The sequence below is a fragment of the Sarcophilus harrisii genome, chromosome 3 (genome assembly GCF_902635505.1).
Source record: "Sarcophilus harrisii chromosome 3, mSarHar1.11, whole genome shotgun sequence".
Taxonomy (NCBI): domain Eukaryota; kingdom Metazoa; phylum Chordata; class Mammalia; order Dasyuromorphia; family Dasyuridae; genus Sarcophilus; species Sarcophilus harrisii.
Window position 1 is genome coordinate 78458700 of NC_045428.1, and position 15219 is coordinate 78473918.

At 31.6% G+C, this 15219-nt stretch overlaps 1 protein-coding gene across 1 annotated transcript in view; it reads right to left on the reverse strand.

Annotated features, from left to right (window-relative positions):
• The window catches only part of PARD3B (par-3 family cell polarity regulator beta), a 740364-nt gene extending 726846 nt beyond the window's left edge, over positions 1 to 13518 (reverse strand). Inside the window, exons 1-2 of the mRNA XM_031961171.1 lie at positions 13498 to 13518; positions 12579 to 12750 (exon numbers count right to left, since the gene is read on the reverse strand). Of these exons, the coding sequence (XP_031817031.1) occupies positions 12579 to 12750; positions 13498 to 13518 (193 nt within the window). The remainder of the gene's footprint in view (positions 1 to 12578; positions 12751 to 13497) is intronic.
• Positions 13519 to 15219: the final 1701 nt, after the last annotated feature.

Consider the following 15219-nt stretch of genomic DNA (forward strand, 5'->3'; position numbering starts at 1 on the left):
TCTGTAATATTTTGAGTTCCAAATTTTTTTCTCCCTCATTTTTTCCTACTCCCTCCCAAAGACACAAGCAATCTGATATAGGTTACATGTGTACAATCCAAATGGGGTTATTTTAATGGAGAAAATTTAAGGAATAGGGAAGGCCTATGAGAACATATTATATGGCAAGTGGGACATTATGATGTCTTCCATTCCTTAACCTAGTGATATTGGCACAGCTTTTGAGAACTGGGCCTAACCTGGATTGTAAACAAGAACTACTCAATATTCTTTCAATACTTTAAGCATCCTTAATTCCACTGGTATAGAACAGGAATTCTTAATCTTTTATGTGTCACTGACACACTCCCTTCATTTGGCAGTAGAGTGAAGTCTATGGGCTTCTTTCCCAGAACAATATTTTTTAATGTATAAAGAAAAAAATAAAGCATTACAAAAGAAATCCTTAAGTTTAATACAGTTATCAAAATATTTTTAAAACATTCATGAATCTCCAAACTAAAATTTTTTGAGGAGATTTTTTATGAAACTAGAAAACATCTTTATCAATTTTAAATTATCTTCCATGTTTCCCTTAAAGTTGATAAGTACTGTATTGTTAGTATCTCTGTGGTTGAATTTATCAAAAAATACTTGATAATTTTAACATATGTACAAGACAAATCTTATCACTGGAAAGAATGCAAGGCTGTGATTTGGTTGAGTCAAATACTTTTTTATTTTAAAAAAATCCACAAAAAATAAAGAGCAATATCTGTTGGAATTTTCAGCTAAATGGGTGACTTTGAATGAGTTGTGCTGTAATAGAATAATGAGTATGAAAGCTCATCTGCTTCTTTCTCATATTTTTATCAAGCACTCTCAAAGTAGTCCTGAATAATTCTCCTTGAGATTGCAGGAAGTGGTAGGCACTGAGATGCAATATACTAAATTAGTAGAGTCTTGTTTGGGAGGCAGAGGACTTCAGTTCATATTCTGCTTTTCTTACTGTTTTTGTTTGTTTGTTTTGTTTTGTTTTGTTTGTTTGTTTGGTGACCTCAGGGAAGTCAGTTAAGTACACTGGGATTCAATATACAAATGAAAGGCTCATCTTTTCCAGCATTACATCCATGATCCTGTGATCATAAAGGTAAGGAGTTACTGATATCCTTTAATTTTATTTTTGTTAATAATACTATTTATGGTTTTCTTCCTTGAACTTTTAGTATCTTTTCTGTTTTCAGATAATATTAAAATCAATCCCTTCAATTTTTTGAAACTGGCTCTTGCCTAATATAGAACCCAGCTTCATCTTCTTAAAAGCCATTTATGTTTCCTCATGTGGCACATTAGGTATTGAGGTCTGAGAAGTCAACTGTATTGGTTCTGCTGTCACTGATCACGAGAAGGGTTTGCTGGGAAATAAGTTCCATTTCTCATCTTTTTTCTAGTTTCACCTATAAGTGATCTTGGATGATATGGCTCATTTGAATCTCATATTAAATTTTCCACATACTCATTTTCTCATCCACTACTTTTTAATGCTCTGTTTTCCCAATCTTCCCTCCATGTTTTACAAACTATTTTATATTCTAAAATGGTAGCAGAGCCACTTTTGGGGACTTTGGGACTGCATGTTGTGGAGATAATTTTATCAGTTAATCTTACAGAGAAATGATGACATTCAAAGTCATTGATTATTTTTTTATTTACAAATTTTGGCAAAATTAGTAGTCTTTTTAATTTTTTTAGCATAAGATTGGACTTTTTCTAATTGAATGCAAATTCTTTTCATAGTTTTTCTTTTAATTTAGTATTAATTTTGTCCCTTGCAATTTGCTTCTTGTCCTATCCTTGTCCATGTGCACATGATAAGCAGTATGTGATTGTGTGAAAGACAGATAGAATTTGGAGTTAAAAGATCTGTGTTCTAAATCTGGCTTTATTATTTGCCATCTGTGGAATCTTGAGTGATCAAGTTGCTTCTTCTCCAGATCATTTCCTCATCCATAAAATGAGGATTTTGACTGAATGAGGTAACTGCTTATGTTGGTTTAAATTCTAAACTTTAATAAGATACAGTCAATTTGCTTTTTCATGACTGCAGTCAGTAGTAGTAATGGTGGCAGTGGTAGTGATGTAGTAGCAAGAACAGCAATAGCAAGAATAACTGACATTTATATATTATTGGGGATTTTTTAAGGATTCCAAAATGTCCAGGAATTCAAATCTGGAATAAGAAACTTAATAGCTATATAATCCTGAGCAAGTCACAATCCTTCTGAGATTCAAATTGTTATCTGTAAAATAAGGGTAATAATAGTGCCTATCTTCCAGAGTCATTGTGAGGATCAAATGGGATATTCATAAGCTAATTCGGAAATCTTTAAGAACTATATAAATGCTAGCTGACTATTATTATTTATTTACTATTTAGTTAGTTTAGGTATCTAGTTGGTCTAGTGAGTAAAACATAAGATTTAGAGTCAGAAAGATTCAAGTTCAAATCTATCCACAGACACTTAAGACTTCTGTGATCTGAGGCAAGGTGTTTAAATTCTGTCCGTTTCCTCTTTTAGGGATGATAACAGAACCTATACCCTAGGATTATTGGAAAGATCAAATGGAATATTTGTAAAGTATTTTAACATGGTGCCTGATATATAGCAGGTGTTTAATAAATGCTTATTTCCTTTATTTTTTTTTTTTGTAAGTGGAGAAAATGAGGAGTAAAACACAAGATAATGAATTGCCTATTGGCATTTAATTAGTAATTAGAGAAATGGTACTTGAACTCAATTCCAATGCATTTTCCACAATAAAATGATGTCTGGGTGCTCACCATATTTAGTGTCATGTGATTCTCCTTCTTGTAAATTTAAGTATCCATATACTGGCTCAAGTGCTCTGAGTTATTTTTTTAAGTCTTTAGCTACTTGTATTTCTTAATTCTAAACTATTTTCTAGTACATTCCATAACTTTCCTGGTTTCCATTTTTGCATAGTCACCCATGATTATCTGATTTTGATCTGTACAGACAAGCTCTCTGTAGAATAGGAGTTCTTAACCAGGGGGGCCAATGAAAAGTTACAAAAAAAAAGAAACAAAAAGCCCCTATAAACTTCATTTCAATATGATTATCTTTTCTTTTTCTATAATCTTATTTCATGTATTAAATCATTACTTTGAAAAATCATTCATAGGATTTACCAAACTGTCATAAAGATCTGAGATCCAAAAAGAAATAGTTAAGAGACTCTTCTGTACATTTTTTTTTCTTTTTTTATTCTTATGACCTTTGCTGGGATGATTTCAGAAAAGACTGGAAAGACTTACATGAACTGATCCTGAGTGAAGTAAGCAGAACCAAGAGAACATTGTACACAGTAATAATGATTTTCATGTGATGCTCAACTATGATAGACTTGTCTTTTTTCAACAATGCAATGATTCAAGGAAATTCTAATACACTTGGCATGGAAAATGCCATGAACATCCAAAGAGAGAATTGTGGTGACAAAATATGGATCAAAGCATAGTATTTTCATCTTTTTTGTTTGTTTGTTTGTCTTGCTTTCTTACAAGTGTGGTCTATTTACTATATACTAGTAGTGGTAATAGAAGTAGTGGAATGGTAGTCATGATAATGATGATAAATAATGGTGGTGATGGTATTAGAAGTAGTAATAGACCTATTTAACTGGGTTACCATAGCATAGAGGGACCTCAGTGTTGCTCCAAAGTTTTACAGTAAAATATTATCTCGTAGAAGTTATACCAAGATGGAAAAACTCCAAGGATAGCATCAGCAGCAAACTCTCTTGTCTAAGACTAGAACTACCTACATATTAAGAAGTTCATTGCATTGACCAATGGGTCATGAATTATTTGGCCACAGCAATCCATGGAACAAATGAAAAAATAAAAAAAAAGAGGGAGTTTCTCTTATAAAGCTCAGAAATGGCAAAAGAAAGTATTATGTATTGCATAATTTTTAGTCAGGCAAAAATATGAATTCAATGCTGAAAAAGTGAGATCCTTATTCAACAAGTAATTGATACATTAAAGAAGGACCTGAACCATATGAATCCTGCCTTTATCACAATAAAGCAATAGAACCCAATGGCCAGGTGCAGTGAAAATACTACAAGATTCCTAGTCTGAAAACTTGTGCTCGAAGCCCAACTCTACCACTTACTAATTATTTTAGACAAGTCACTTAATCCCTCTGGGCCTTGATTTCCTAATCTATAAAATGAGATTTAAGGCTAGATAATAGTTTACCACACACTTTCCATTAATGATTCATTTAAGTTTCACTACAAGGTAGTAAAAGAGAAGGTATTATTAATCACATTTAAAAACATAGTTCCAAACAAATTTGGAACTATGATCAAAAAGTTATCAAACTGTGCATACCCTTTGATCCAGAAGTGTTTCTACTGGGCTTATAACCCAAAGAAATCTTAAAGAAGGGAAAGGAACTTGTATGTGCAAGAATGTTTGTGGCAGGTCTCTTTGTAGTGGCCAGAAACTGGAAACTGAGTGGATGCCCACCAATTGGAGAATGGCTGAATAAATTGTGGTATATGAATATTATGGAATATTATCATTCGGTAAAAAATGACCAGCAGGATGATTTCAGAAAGACCTAGAGAGACTTACATGAACCGATGCTGAGTGAAATGAACAGGACCAAGAGATTATTATACACTTCAACAACAATACTATATGATGATTATTTCAATGGACATGGTACTCTTCAAAAATGAGATGAATCAAATCAGTTCCAATAGAGCAGTAATGAATTAAACCAGCTACACCCAGCGAAAGAACTCTGGGAGATGACTATGAACCACTACATAGAATTCCCAATCCCTATATTTTTGCCTGCCTGCATTTTTGATTTCTTCACAGGCTAATTGTACACTATTTCAAAGTCCAATTCTTTTTGTCAGCAAAATGACTGTTAGGACATGTATACTTATTTTGTGTTTAATTTATACTTTAATATATTTAACATGTATTGGTCAACCTGCCATCGGGGGGAAGGAATAGGGGGAAAAGTTGGAACAAAAGATTTGGCAATTGTCAATGCTGTAAAATCACCCATGCATATAACTTGCAAATTAAAAGCTATTAAAAAAAAAAAACAAAAAACAGGGCAAAACAAGGTTGAAAGAAGTTAAGCGATTTCCCAGGCAAGATTTTAACTCAGTCCTTCCCAAGTCCAGCCTTACACTCTATCTACCTTGTAATCTAGCTGTTCGACATAATCTTTAATACCGCGTGGCTACAAATTCAAGTAAATTTGAAAGGAGGTTATATAAGTAATGGAATACAGATCTTAAAAAGTAAAACTGCCATTCTTATTTCTGCATCAAACATTATACATAGTTCTTCGATCACTTGACAATATATATTTTTGTACAAAATAAGAGACAAGGGAAAGCACTGTTAAGTAAGGTGAAGAAGGACAAAGACAAATTTTATGGAAGGCTTAGGAGATTAACTTTGTATTTAGATTTCTAAGTGATGATGTTTGTAAATTTAAATTCTTCATTGTGGAAAGAAGGAAGGAAGGAAGGGGAGAGGGACAAGCAGAGAGGAAGAGAGGGGGGAAGGAGGAAAATAGGGAGGGAGTGAGGGAGGGAGAGACAAACAGAAACAAGAAGAATATTACAACAAGCAGGAACAATTTTCACTTTCTTTTTCCCTTATTACCTTTTTTCTTCCCATAATATTTGCATAATGGGTAGAGAGATAGCCATTATGCAAATTATAGTGATCTGCCTGCCATCAAAAACTGTGCTGCAGATAAACAGAAGCCTATACAATGTCCTTTCTGGCCACTTCCAGTTGTTCTCATCGTGATATATCATTTAACATGTTTTGCTTTAAAAAAAAAATGGAGGCAAAAATATAGACTTTATTTTATATCTTTTTCACTGTTTTAGACAAAAAGAAGAGCTACAATTTTTTTCCCATGAAATTGGCTATATATTAGGACACTACAAGAGGCTAGCACTTGAGTATCACAGAATAATATTTATTAGCTCATAAATAAAATAAAAGCTAAGAATCATCTAAGGTTCTAAGGCTCAAAAGTAATAGAACCAAGGTTAAATCTTGGATCTCCTAATTTCAAGTCCAGTACCCTTTTTACTATGCTATATCATCCACACAAGATTCAATTCAATTCAACTTAATAACATGCTTTTATTAAATGCCAGTATCCTAGGTACTACAAATAGAAAGTTGAACAAATGATCAAGTTCCAGGCCTGACATAAAGATTAAGTTCTCCAGAAAAACTACAGAATTTATACATAAAAGTAAAACACAAAGGTTTTTGTTTGGTTGGTTTTTGGAGTGGATTTGAAGAGGCAAAAGCATTAACAACTGGAAAATAGTTCTATGTTACCTAAGTTAAGGGAGCAAGGAATTCCTGTCACAAGGGCTGGGGGAAAAAAGATTTTTGTTTTATTCCCAATAAAAAGAATTAGTAATGTGTCTTGTAGGGAGAGGAAAAGTAGGGAAAGGCAGGAAGAGGAGAAAATGGGGGAAAAGAAAGTTATTTTAAATTTAAAATAAATACCAAGTTGTATATAACATTTTTGCAGTTTCATGTACAATACTATTTTTCTTATTCTATTATGTTATGCTTGTTCCATGAATACAGTTTTAAAAAATAAACAAATACAAACATGGCTGCCATATTTCAGTTTTCCCTTTATCATCCAGTGATACTCTTTTCTTTTTTTAAAGAACATTTTGTCTACATGCTAAATAGGAAAGGAAAATGAAAGAGGGAGGTTTCTTAAGAGTCAGGAGTCAAGAAATACTGATGAGTCACTCAGTGCACAAATATATTGAGCTGAAAATTATCACAGATTGGAAGAAAATAAAAGAGCAAAGTCTCAAGTGACATCAGTGAAAATGTTATTTTGATATTTTGATAAGGAACAAATACAATTTCAGTAAAATGTTTGCAGAGCATCTATTTGTTCATTCTCCCATACTACTAACTCCCCATGCAGATTTCAGATTTTTAAGAAATAAAAAAATACATTGGAAGAAAAAAAAAAACAAAACACCGCAGCATAATCAGAGATAATTCTAAACAAAATAACTTCTCTGTATTTCTTTTTAAACAAAGCAGTACTTTATCCTCTTCAAAGCCACAATTCCAAATTCTTTCCAAAATTCTAGATCTATCCTTAGGATAGAAGTATAAACAGTAGAAAGTAGCTCTTATTCTTGTCTACATTTTTTAGCAAACCACAGCTAAGTCCAAATTATTTGGGTTTTTTGATAGTCTTAAGACAGATTTATTATATTGGTAGACTCTTAGCGATCAATACTTTAGCTTTTAATGTGCTGCTGAAAATCAATCAATGGATGAATATTTATCAAGTGTCTACCAAGTATCAACAGTTATGCTAGATGCCAGGGATGGAAAACAAATAAACAAACCAAAATGAAAAAGTTCTTCCCCTCAGGAAGTTTTTATTCTACCAGTAGTGACAATAAAAGCAGAGATACATGTTGTTGGCCAGTCCTTTCATATGAGTAGATTGTTCATGACCCCATTTGGGATTTTCTTAGCAAAAATACCTGGAATTTTTTGCCATTTCCTTTTCCAGGTAACTCATATAAATCAATGCAAACATGTTGGATTGGAACATATCCTTGCAGAATATATACAGTGATAGGCTTCTAGGAGTCATTCCATGGTGTTGGTTTGAGCTCCCCTGAATATTTCAAGTGACATATATGCATCAGTGCTGAAGGACCTAGACTTTGAGATGATGAGCTAATTCCCTATATACTCTTGGACCCTGCAACAATGAAGGTCAAAAAGCATGTATAGTTTTATAATCCTTGGGTATAGTTCCAAGTTGTTTTCCTAAATGGTTGGGCTAGCTCACTATTCCACCAATAGTACAGTGTCCCAATTTTCCCACTATATCAGCATTTCTCATTTTCCTTTTCTGCCATCTTAACTAATCAGATAGGTATTTGGAAGTATTTCTGAGTTGTCTTAATTCTCATTTTTCTAATTAATGGTGATGTAAGAGCATTTTTTCCATAGAATTATTGATAGCTTTGATCGTTTTTATTCTAAAACCTGCCCATTTATATTCTTTGACCATTTATCAACTGGAGAATTGTTTTTATTTTTATAAATTTGGCTCAACTCCATACATATTTGAGAAATTAATTCTTCATAAGAGAAACTTGCTGCAAAATCCCGCCCCCCCCCCCAGTTTCCTATTTTATTTCTAATTTTGCCTGTGTGTGTTCTGTTGATGCAATTTTTTTAAATCTCATGTAATCTAAATTATCTAACTAAATACACATTAGTTGATTGATTTTCAGCAGCACATTAAAGGGAATTTTATTTCCTTTGGTCGCTACTTTGGTCAATATCTCTTCCCTTACCCATGGATGGATGGATAACAGGCATATTTTCCCATATACTTCCCCAAAAGCCCCAATTTATGTACATCATCCTTTATGTCTAAATGATTCAACTATTTTAACTTAATCTTGGTATACAGTGCTAGATACTGGTCTGTGATTAATTTTGGTCAAACTGCTTCCCAGGTTTCCCAGCAATTTTTGTCAAATGTTGCGTTCTCATGCTAAAAGCTTGGATCTTTAGGTTTTTCAATGGTAAGTACAGCATATTTTATATTAAATCTAATACCTTGTCCTAGATAGTTTTGATGGTTACTGATTTGTTACAAAATTTGAAATCCTGAACTTCCCATCTTCTTTGGTTAATATTTTTAATAATTCTCTTAATATTTTTGATCTCTTCTTTTTCTAAATGAATTCTGTTACTCTTTTTTTCTATCTATAAAATAACTTTTTGGTAGTTTTATTGGAATGGCAATGATTAATTAAATTAATTTATAGAGAACTAACATTTTTCTTATCCTGATTTCACCTACTCATGAACAATTAATATTTTCCCAATTGTTTAGATCTGTCTTTATTTAAATAAAGAAATTTATATTTTGTTTGTAATTCTCTTCATATAATTCCTAGGTTTGAATAGTAGGTAGATTCTCAAATATTTCATATTGATCAGAGTTATTTAACATGGAATTTTTCTATTTCTTCCTGCTGGGATTTGTTAAAAGTAAATGGGAATGCTGCTGATCTATATGAGTTTATTTTATATCCTACAAATTTACTGAATTTTACTGTAAAAAAATTTACTGTGATTGTCTGAACTAGTTTTTTAGTTGATTCTCCAGAGTCCTCTAAGTATATCATGCTATCATCTGCAAAAAATGAGTTTTGTTTCCACATCATTTATTCTAACTCCTTCAATTCTTTTTTTTTTTTTTTTTTTTTTTTTTTTTTTTGGTCTTATTGCTACAGCTAGTATTTTTACTACAATACTGATAATGCATATCCTTGCTTCACTCCTAATCTTAGTGGGAAAACTTCAAGGTTAACCTCATTACAGATATTTGCACTAGTAGATAGTTTCTACTTATAATTTTAAGACAAGATCTTCTGATTCCTATGTTTTCTAACACAACAAAATGAATGAATATTTTGTCAAAAGACTTTTTCTGCATATTTTTGTCATTTTTTGTATTGATATGGTCAATTGGGCTTATAGCTTTTCTAATTTTGAACCAGACCTGGATTCTTTGTCTAAATCCGACCTAGTCCTAGAGTAAAATCTGTATAATATATTGCTTTAATTTTCTTGCTAATATCTCATTTAAAATATTTGCATTGATCCTTATTAAGTAGTTTTCTTTCTTGGCTTCTCTCTGGTTAAGTATTTAAACCATATTTACATCATAAAAGACAATAGGTAGGAGTCCTTCATAATGATATATTTCTTCAAATGATATAGTACTGAGATTAATTGTTCCTTCAATGTTTGGCAAAATTCACTTGTAAATCTATTTGATCCTGGGGATTTTTTTTTCTTAGGAAACTCACTGTTTGTTTAATTTCTTTTTCTAAATAGGGTTAATTAAGTATCCTATTTCTTATTCTGTTATCTGGGCAGTTTTGTTGTTCTTTGTTTAATCATTTTTTTAATTATTTCTGACTGATTTCATGACTGATTGAGGTTTTATTGCCAAGATACTGGATGGTTTGCCATTTATTTCTCCAGTTCATTTTAGAGAGAAGACAAGCCTGAGGGAACAAGGTTAAGTGACTTGCCCAAAGTCATACAGCTAGCAAATGTCTGGGGGTAGACCTGAACTCAGTCCTTCCTGAATTCAGGCCAGATACTCTATCTAACATACCATATAGCTGCCTATAGCTAGAGAGTTTATATTTTTGAAAATATTCATTCATTTCTTTTAAATTGTCAGTCTTACTAGAATATTATTGGGGAAAATACCTCCTATTAATTACTATAATTTCATATTCATCAGTGGTGTATTCATTCTTTCATTTTTGATATCAATAATTTGGTTTTCTTCCTTTTTAAAATCAATTTAACCAATGATTTATCTATTTTTCAAAAATAGCTATTTTTACTTATTTATTAAATTTATTAAAATTATTAATTTCTCCTTTATTTTTTTTTTAGGATTTCCATTTTTGTGTTTAATTGGGAATTTTTCCTTTTCTTAGCCAAATTAATTGATCTACTTTCTTTTATTAAGGTACACATTTACAGATATACATTTTCTCCAAGTAACACTTTGGCTCCATCCTATAAATTTTGGAATGCTGTCTTACTATTGTTATTCTCTTTAATAAAATTATAAATTGTTTCTATGATTTTTCTGGCCTATTCATTCATTCTTTAAAACTAGATTATTTAGTTTCTTATTGACTTTTAATTTATGGTCCTACAGCCCTTTAATTAAGTATAATTTTATTGTATTGTAGTCTAAAATGTTGCATTTCATATTTCTGCATTTAATTGTGAGGTTTTTAATGCCCTATTTATTATATGACCAATTTTTGTGAATGTGCATTGTGAAGTTGAGAAAAAGGTATATTCCTTTCTATTCCTATTCTGTTTTCTCCAGAGGTCTAATAATATATTACTTTTTCAAGATCCTATTCAACTCTTTAAGTTTTTTTCTCATTTATATTGTGGCTAGATTTATCAAGCTCTGAGATAGAAAGCTGAAGTCCCATATTAGTAGAGTTTAACTATAATTTCCTCCTTTAATTCATTTAATTTTTTCTTTAACAATCTGGATGCTCTGCCATTTGGTGCATATATATTTCATACTGATATTATTTCATCATCTATAATGCATTTTAGTAAATAGTTTCCCCACTTATATAGGGTTATTTTCACTTTTGCTTTGTCTGAGATCACGATTGATAACCCAGCTTTTCTTACTTTAGGCAAAAAATAGTAAGACTGCTTTGGTCCCTTATTTTAATGCATTGTGTGTGTCTCTGTTTTGTGTGTTTCTTGTAAACAACATTGTTGGATTTTGGTTTCTAATCCATTCTGTTCTGGGTGAGTTTGTCCTATTTACATTCACAGTTATGATCATTTCCCTTTATGCTATTTTCTTTGATTTATCCTGTCCTTTCTCTAAAGTCTGTTTTGCTTCTTATCACCTCCTTCTTTTTATGTCCACCAATCCTCTTCTCCTGTCTTCCCCTTCAACCTCCCTGTTGGATAACATAGATTTCTATTATTAATTGAGTATGTGTATATGTGTAAGTGTGTGTGTATGTGTATGCACACATTATGTATGTGTATGTATGCACATGTTTACATGGAATGCTTTGTGAAATTTGTGAAGTGCTTTAAAAGTCATATGAGTTTATATTTGATCTTAGAAAAATTAAGGAGTCATTTGAATATACTGAGTAGGAAAATGGCATGGTAAGACTTGTCTTGCATTAGAAAAATCATATTAGCAACTATATAAAAGACTTGAAGCTAGAAGACCAATTAAAAGGCCATTTCAATAAACCATGAGAAAAAGACTTACAATTTCTACTGTCTCTTAAATATCATCAGAAATAAACATGCAAATTGTCATTTTATAGGGAAAGAAATGAAGATTAAATTATTTTTTAAAAGAAATAACTTAGATGCTAAGTGAAGGGTACAGAACCAAGAGAACACTGTACACAGTAAGAACAAGATTATGTGACAATCAATTGTTATGGACTTGGCTCTTTGCAACAATGAAGTGATTCAAGGCCATTCCAATAAACTTAACTATGGAGACTGAATGTGGATCAAAGCATAGTATTTTCACCTTTTGTTATTGTTTGCTTGCTTGTTTTTTTTCTTTGCATTTTTTCCTCTTTTGATCTGTTTTTTTCTTGTTCAGCATGACAAATATAGAAATATGTTTAGAAGAATTGCACATTTAACCTATATAGGATTGTTTGCTGTCTTGGAGATTGGGGGTTAAAGAGGAGAAAAGTTTGAAGGACAAGATTTTGGAAAGACTGAATGTTGAAAACTATCTTTGAATATATCTGGATAAATTAATAAATAAAATACTATTTATTTTTTTAAAAAAGAAATGGCTATAAAGAAAAACACAAAGCCTATTAGAAATTTCTATGACAAGAAGTCATTTCAGACATTGTAGGAAATACACTTATGTACACATACATACCTAATTTCAGAGCAGAAGTAGTTACTTCAATTTCTCCGCCAATGGGTTTAAAGGCAGCCAACTGGGTAGCCACTTCTGCATCAAAAGGGTCTGGGCTATGGCTCTCTGTTTGATTTCCGTTGGGGCTCTCAACCTTAGAAATTGATTCTTGTTCATCAAACACAGCAATCAGCTATAAATAAGGTAATAAAAACAGTTATTTTATATGGTATATATTTTGTTTCAACATAGACCATAACACATTGTAATTCATCATTTCTATTGTTTTTAGATGAATGTGGTTCTTACAATCTTTAAAAAGTGTTCTAAAATGCTCACCCACTTCCTTAGTTCTTTATAATAAACATGCTCTCTGTACTCTTTCCAACCTCCTCCATCCTCTTATAAATTAGGGGGAAAAAGCTCTGTATGAATTTTTCCAAAGTAAAAAAAAGATTTGGCTCAACACTAATCATAATAAAAATAAGGATATATTATGTTTATATATTTCTTTAGGATTATAAAGCTTTTGGGATAAATTATTTAATTAGGTCCTTACAACAGACTTATGACATAAATATGAGTAATTATATATTAGTTAACTTCGATGATGACTAAGTCCTAGAGCTAATAAGGAGCTGGATCTTAAACCCAAATCTTCTCATTATAATACCACAACCTCATATTATAGATGAGAAAATCAAGATCCAGGCAAATAAGTGATTGTGACCAAAGTCATTCTGATCTTCATTATCAGATGCTATATTCGAACCAACTGTCCTAACTCCAAAATTAAGTGGGAACTTAAAAAAAAAAAGAAAGAGGAAGAAGAAATTTTACACTGAGGTTAACCAGGTTGGTCCTTGAAGGAGGCTTTTTATGTGATATGACTCAATGGTGACAACAAGATGACATATTTACAAAAAAATCTTTCCTGTACCAACTTGCACTGTACCAACATCTCTATTAATCCTATCCAAATCACTTTCTTGTATTGAGTCACTAGAAAGCTAAGGCTGCCTGACAAGGAGAAAAAATAAAATAAAATATTGTACCTGAAAATACATCAGTATAATTTAAATTACACATTAATAAGGATTAAAAAAAAACTAATAAAGATCTAAGGAAAGGGGATCAGCAGGTAAGAAGAATGGAGAATGAAAAGGAAGATGACTCAGAAAAGGTGTTACCCAGAGAGATCAACTTAGGACACGGGAGTAGGCTCAGAAGTAAAATAATGAAAAAAAAAAGATAATTGATGTTTTTGGAGTGCTGCAAGAACAATGTGGAAAGGATGGTTTCAGAGAAAGCTGGGGAAATTGAATGTTAATTGATACAGACTGAATAGAACCAGGAGAACAATCTACTCAGTAACAATATAGTGAAGACAAATAACAGAAAGAATCAGCAAATCTGATCATTGTCATCACCAACCATGATTCCAAAGGATTAAGGATGAAAGATGTTGCCTACATCCTGATAAAACAACAAAGGATTCGGAGTGAAAAATGAGACATACATTTTGGATGTAGTCAATGTGGAAATTTGTTTTGCCTAATTTTGCATATTTGTAGCAATGATTTTACTTTTTCTTTCTTATCTTTTTCAACTGAGGAATGAGATGGAAGAAAGATAAATTAGATTTTGTGATTAAAAATTTATTTATGAAAAATAATTACAATTAATAATTTGAAATCCAGGTAGGACTCGAGGGTCATCTCTGACACATGTATTTTATATGACTGTAAGCAATGCACCTAATCTAATTGTGCTCTGGTCTGCACTGGTAGAGGTAGTTTCCATATAGGTCCAATCCAAAAATACATGTAAAATGATACTGTATTTTTTAAGAGATACCATAATTCTATTGCCCAAATCCTGCTCATGTTTCAAGATCCAGTTCAAATAACATCTCCAGAAAATCTTTACTCTTGCCAAGAAGTAAGAAATTATCACTCTCCTCTAAACTAATGGTGCTTTGTATTTATACCTTCTCCTTGAACTTCATATTACAGTTATTTCTATATGTGTCCCATTTTCCTATCTTATCACCTTCATGAGGACCTGGATTATCTTGTTCAATTTTGTATCTCCCCTTGTGCCAAGCTTTGCATTACAAGTGCAAATTAATTTTCAAATTATTAAATATTAATTATTAAATTGTCTTAATAAATTAAATTGTAATAAATTATTAAATAACAAATATAGAAGGAGATGCTCTTCCCTATTATACTAAAGACTACAGGAGGGCAGGAGACATCACTTGGACATGATTTGTATCCCCACAAAACTCAACACTTTTAAAAAATAATGAATGTATAAATATTTGCTATTGTAGACAGAAGGTTTAACTCTTGGATTAAAGAAAATCTGAGTTCAGGTTCTGCTTTAATATATGATAGTTATTTGACCATAGAAAGACAACTCCCTTAACCTCTCAGGAATAAAACTAGAGATACCTTGCTATCTATAATATACAAGAACTTTCCATACAGGTTAAAAGAAACTGATAAAATCACAAGTTTAAACCAAAAAAAGATACATATATATGTAAATAGTGATGTACCCATTTCCCCCCAGAATTATATAGCAATTTCCCTGAGGCCTCGAAGGGATAGAATCCAATGCTTGTTCATCAAATGACAATTTATATTATTTTGGA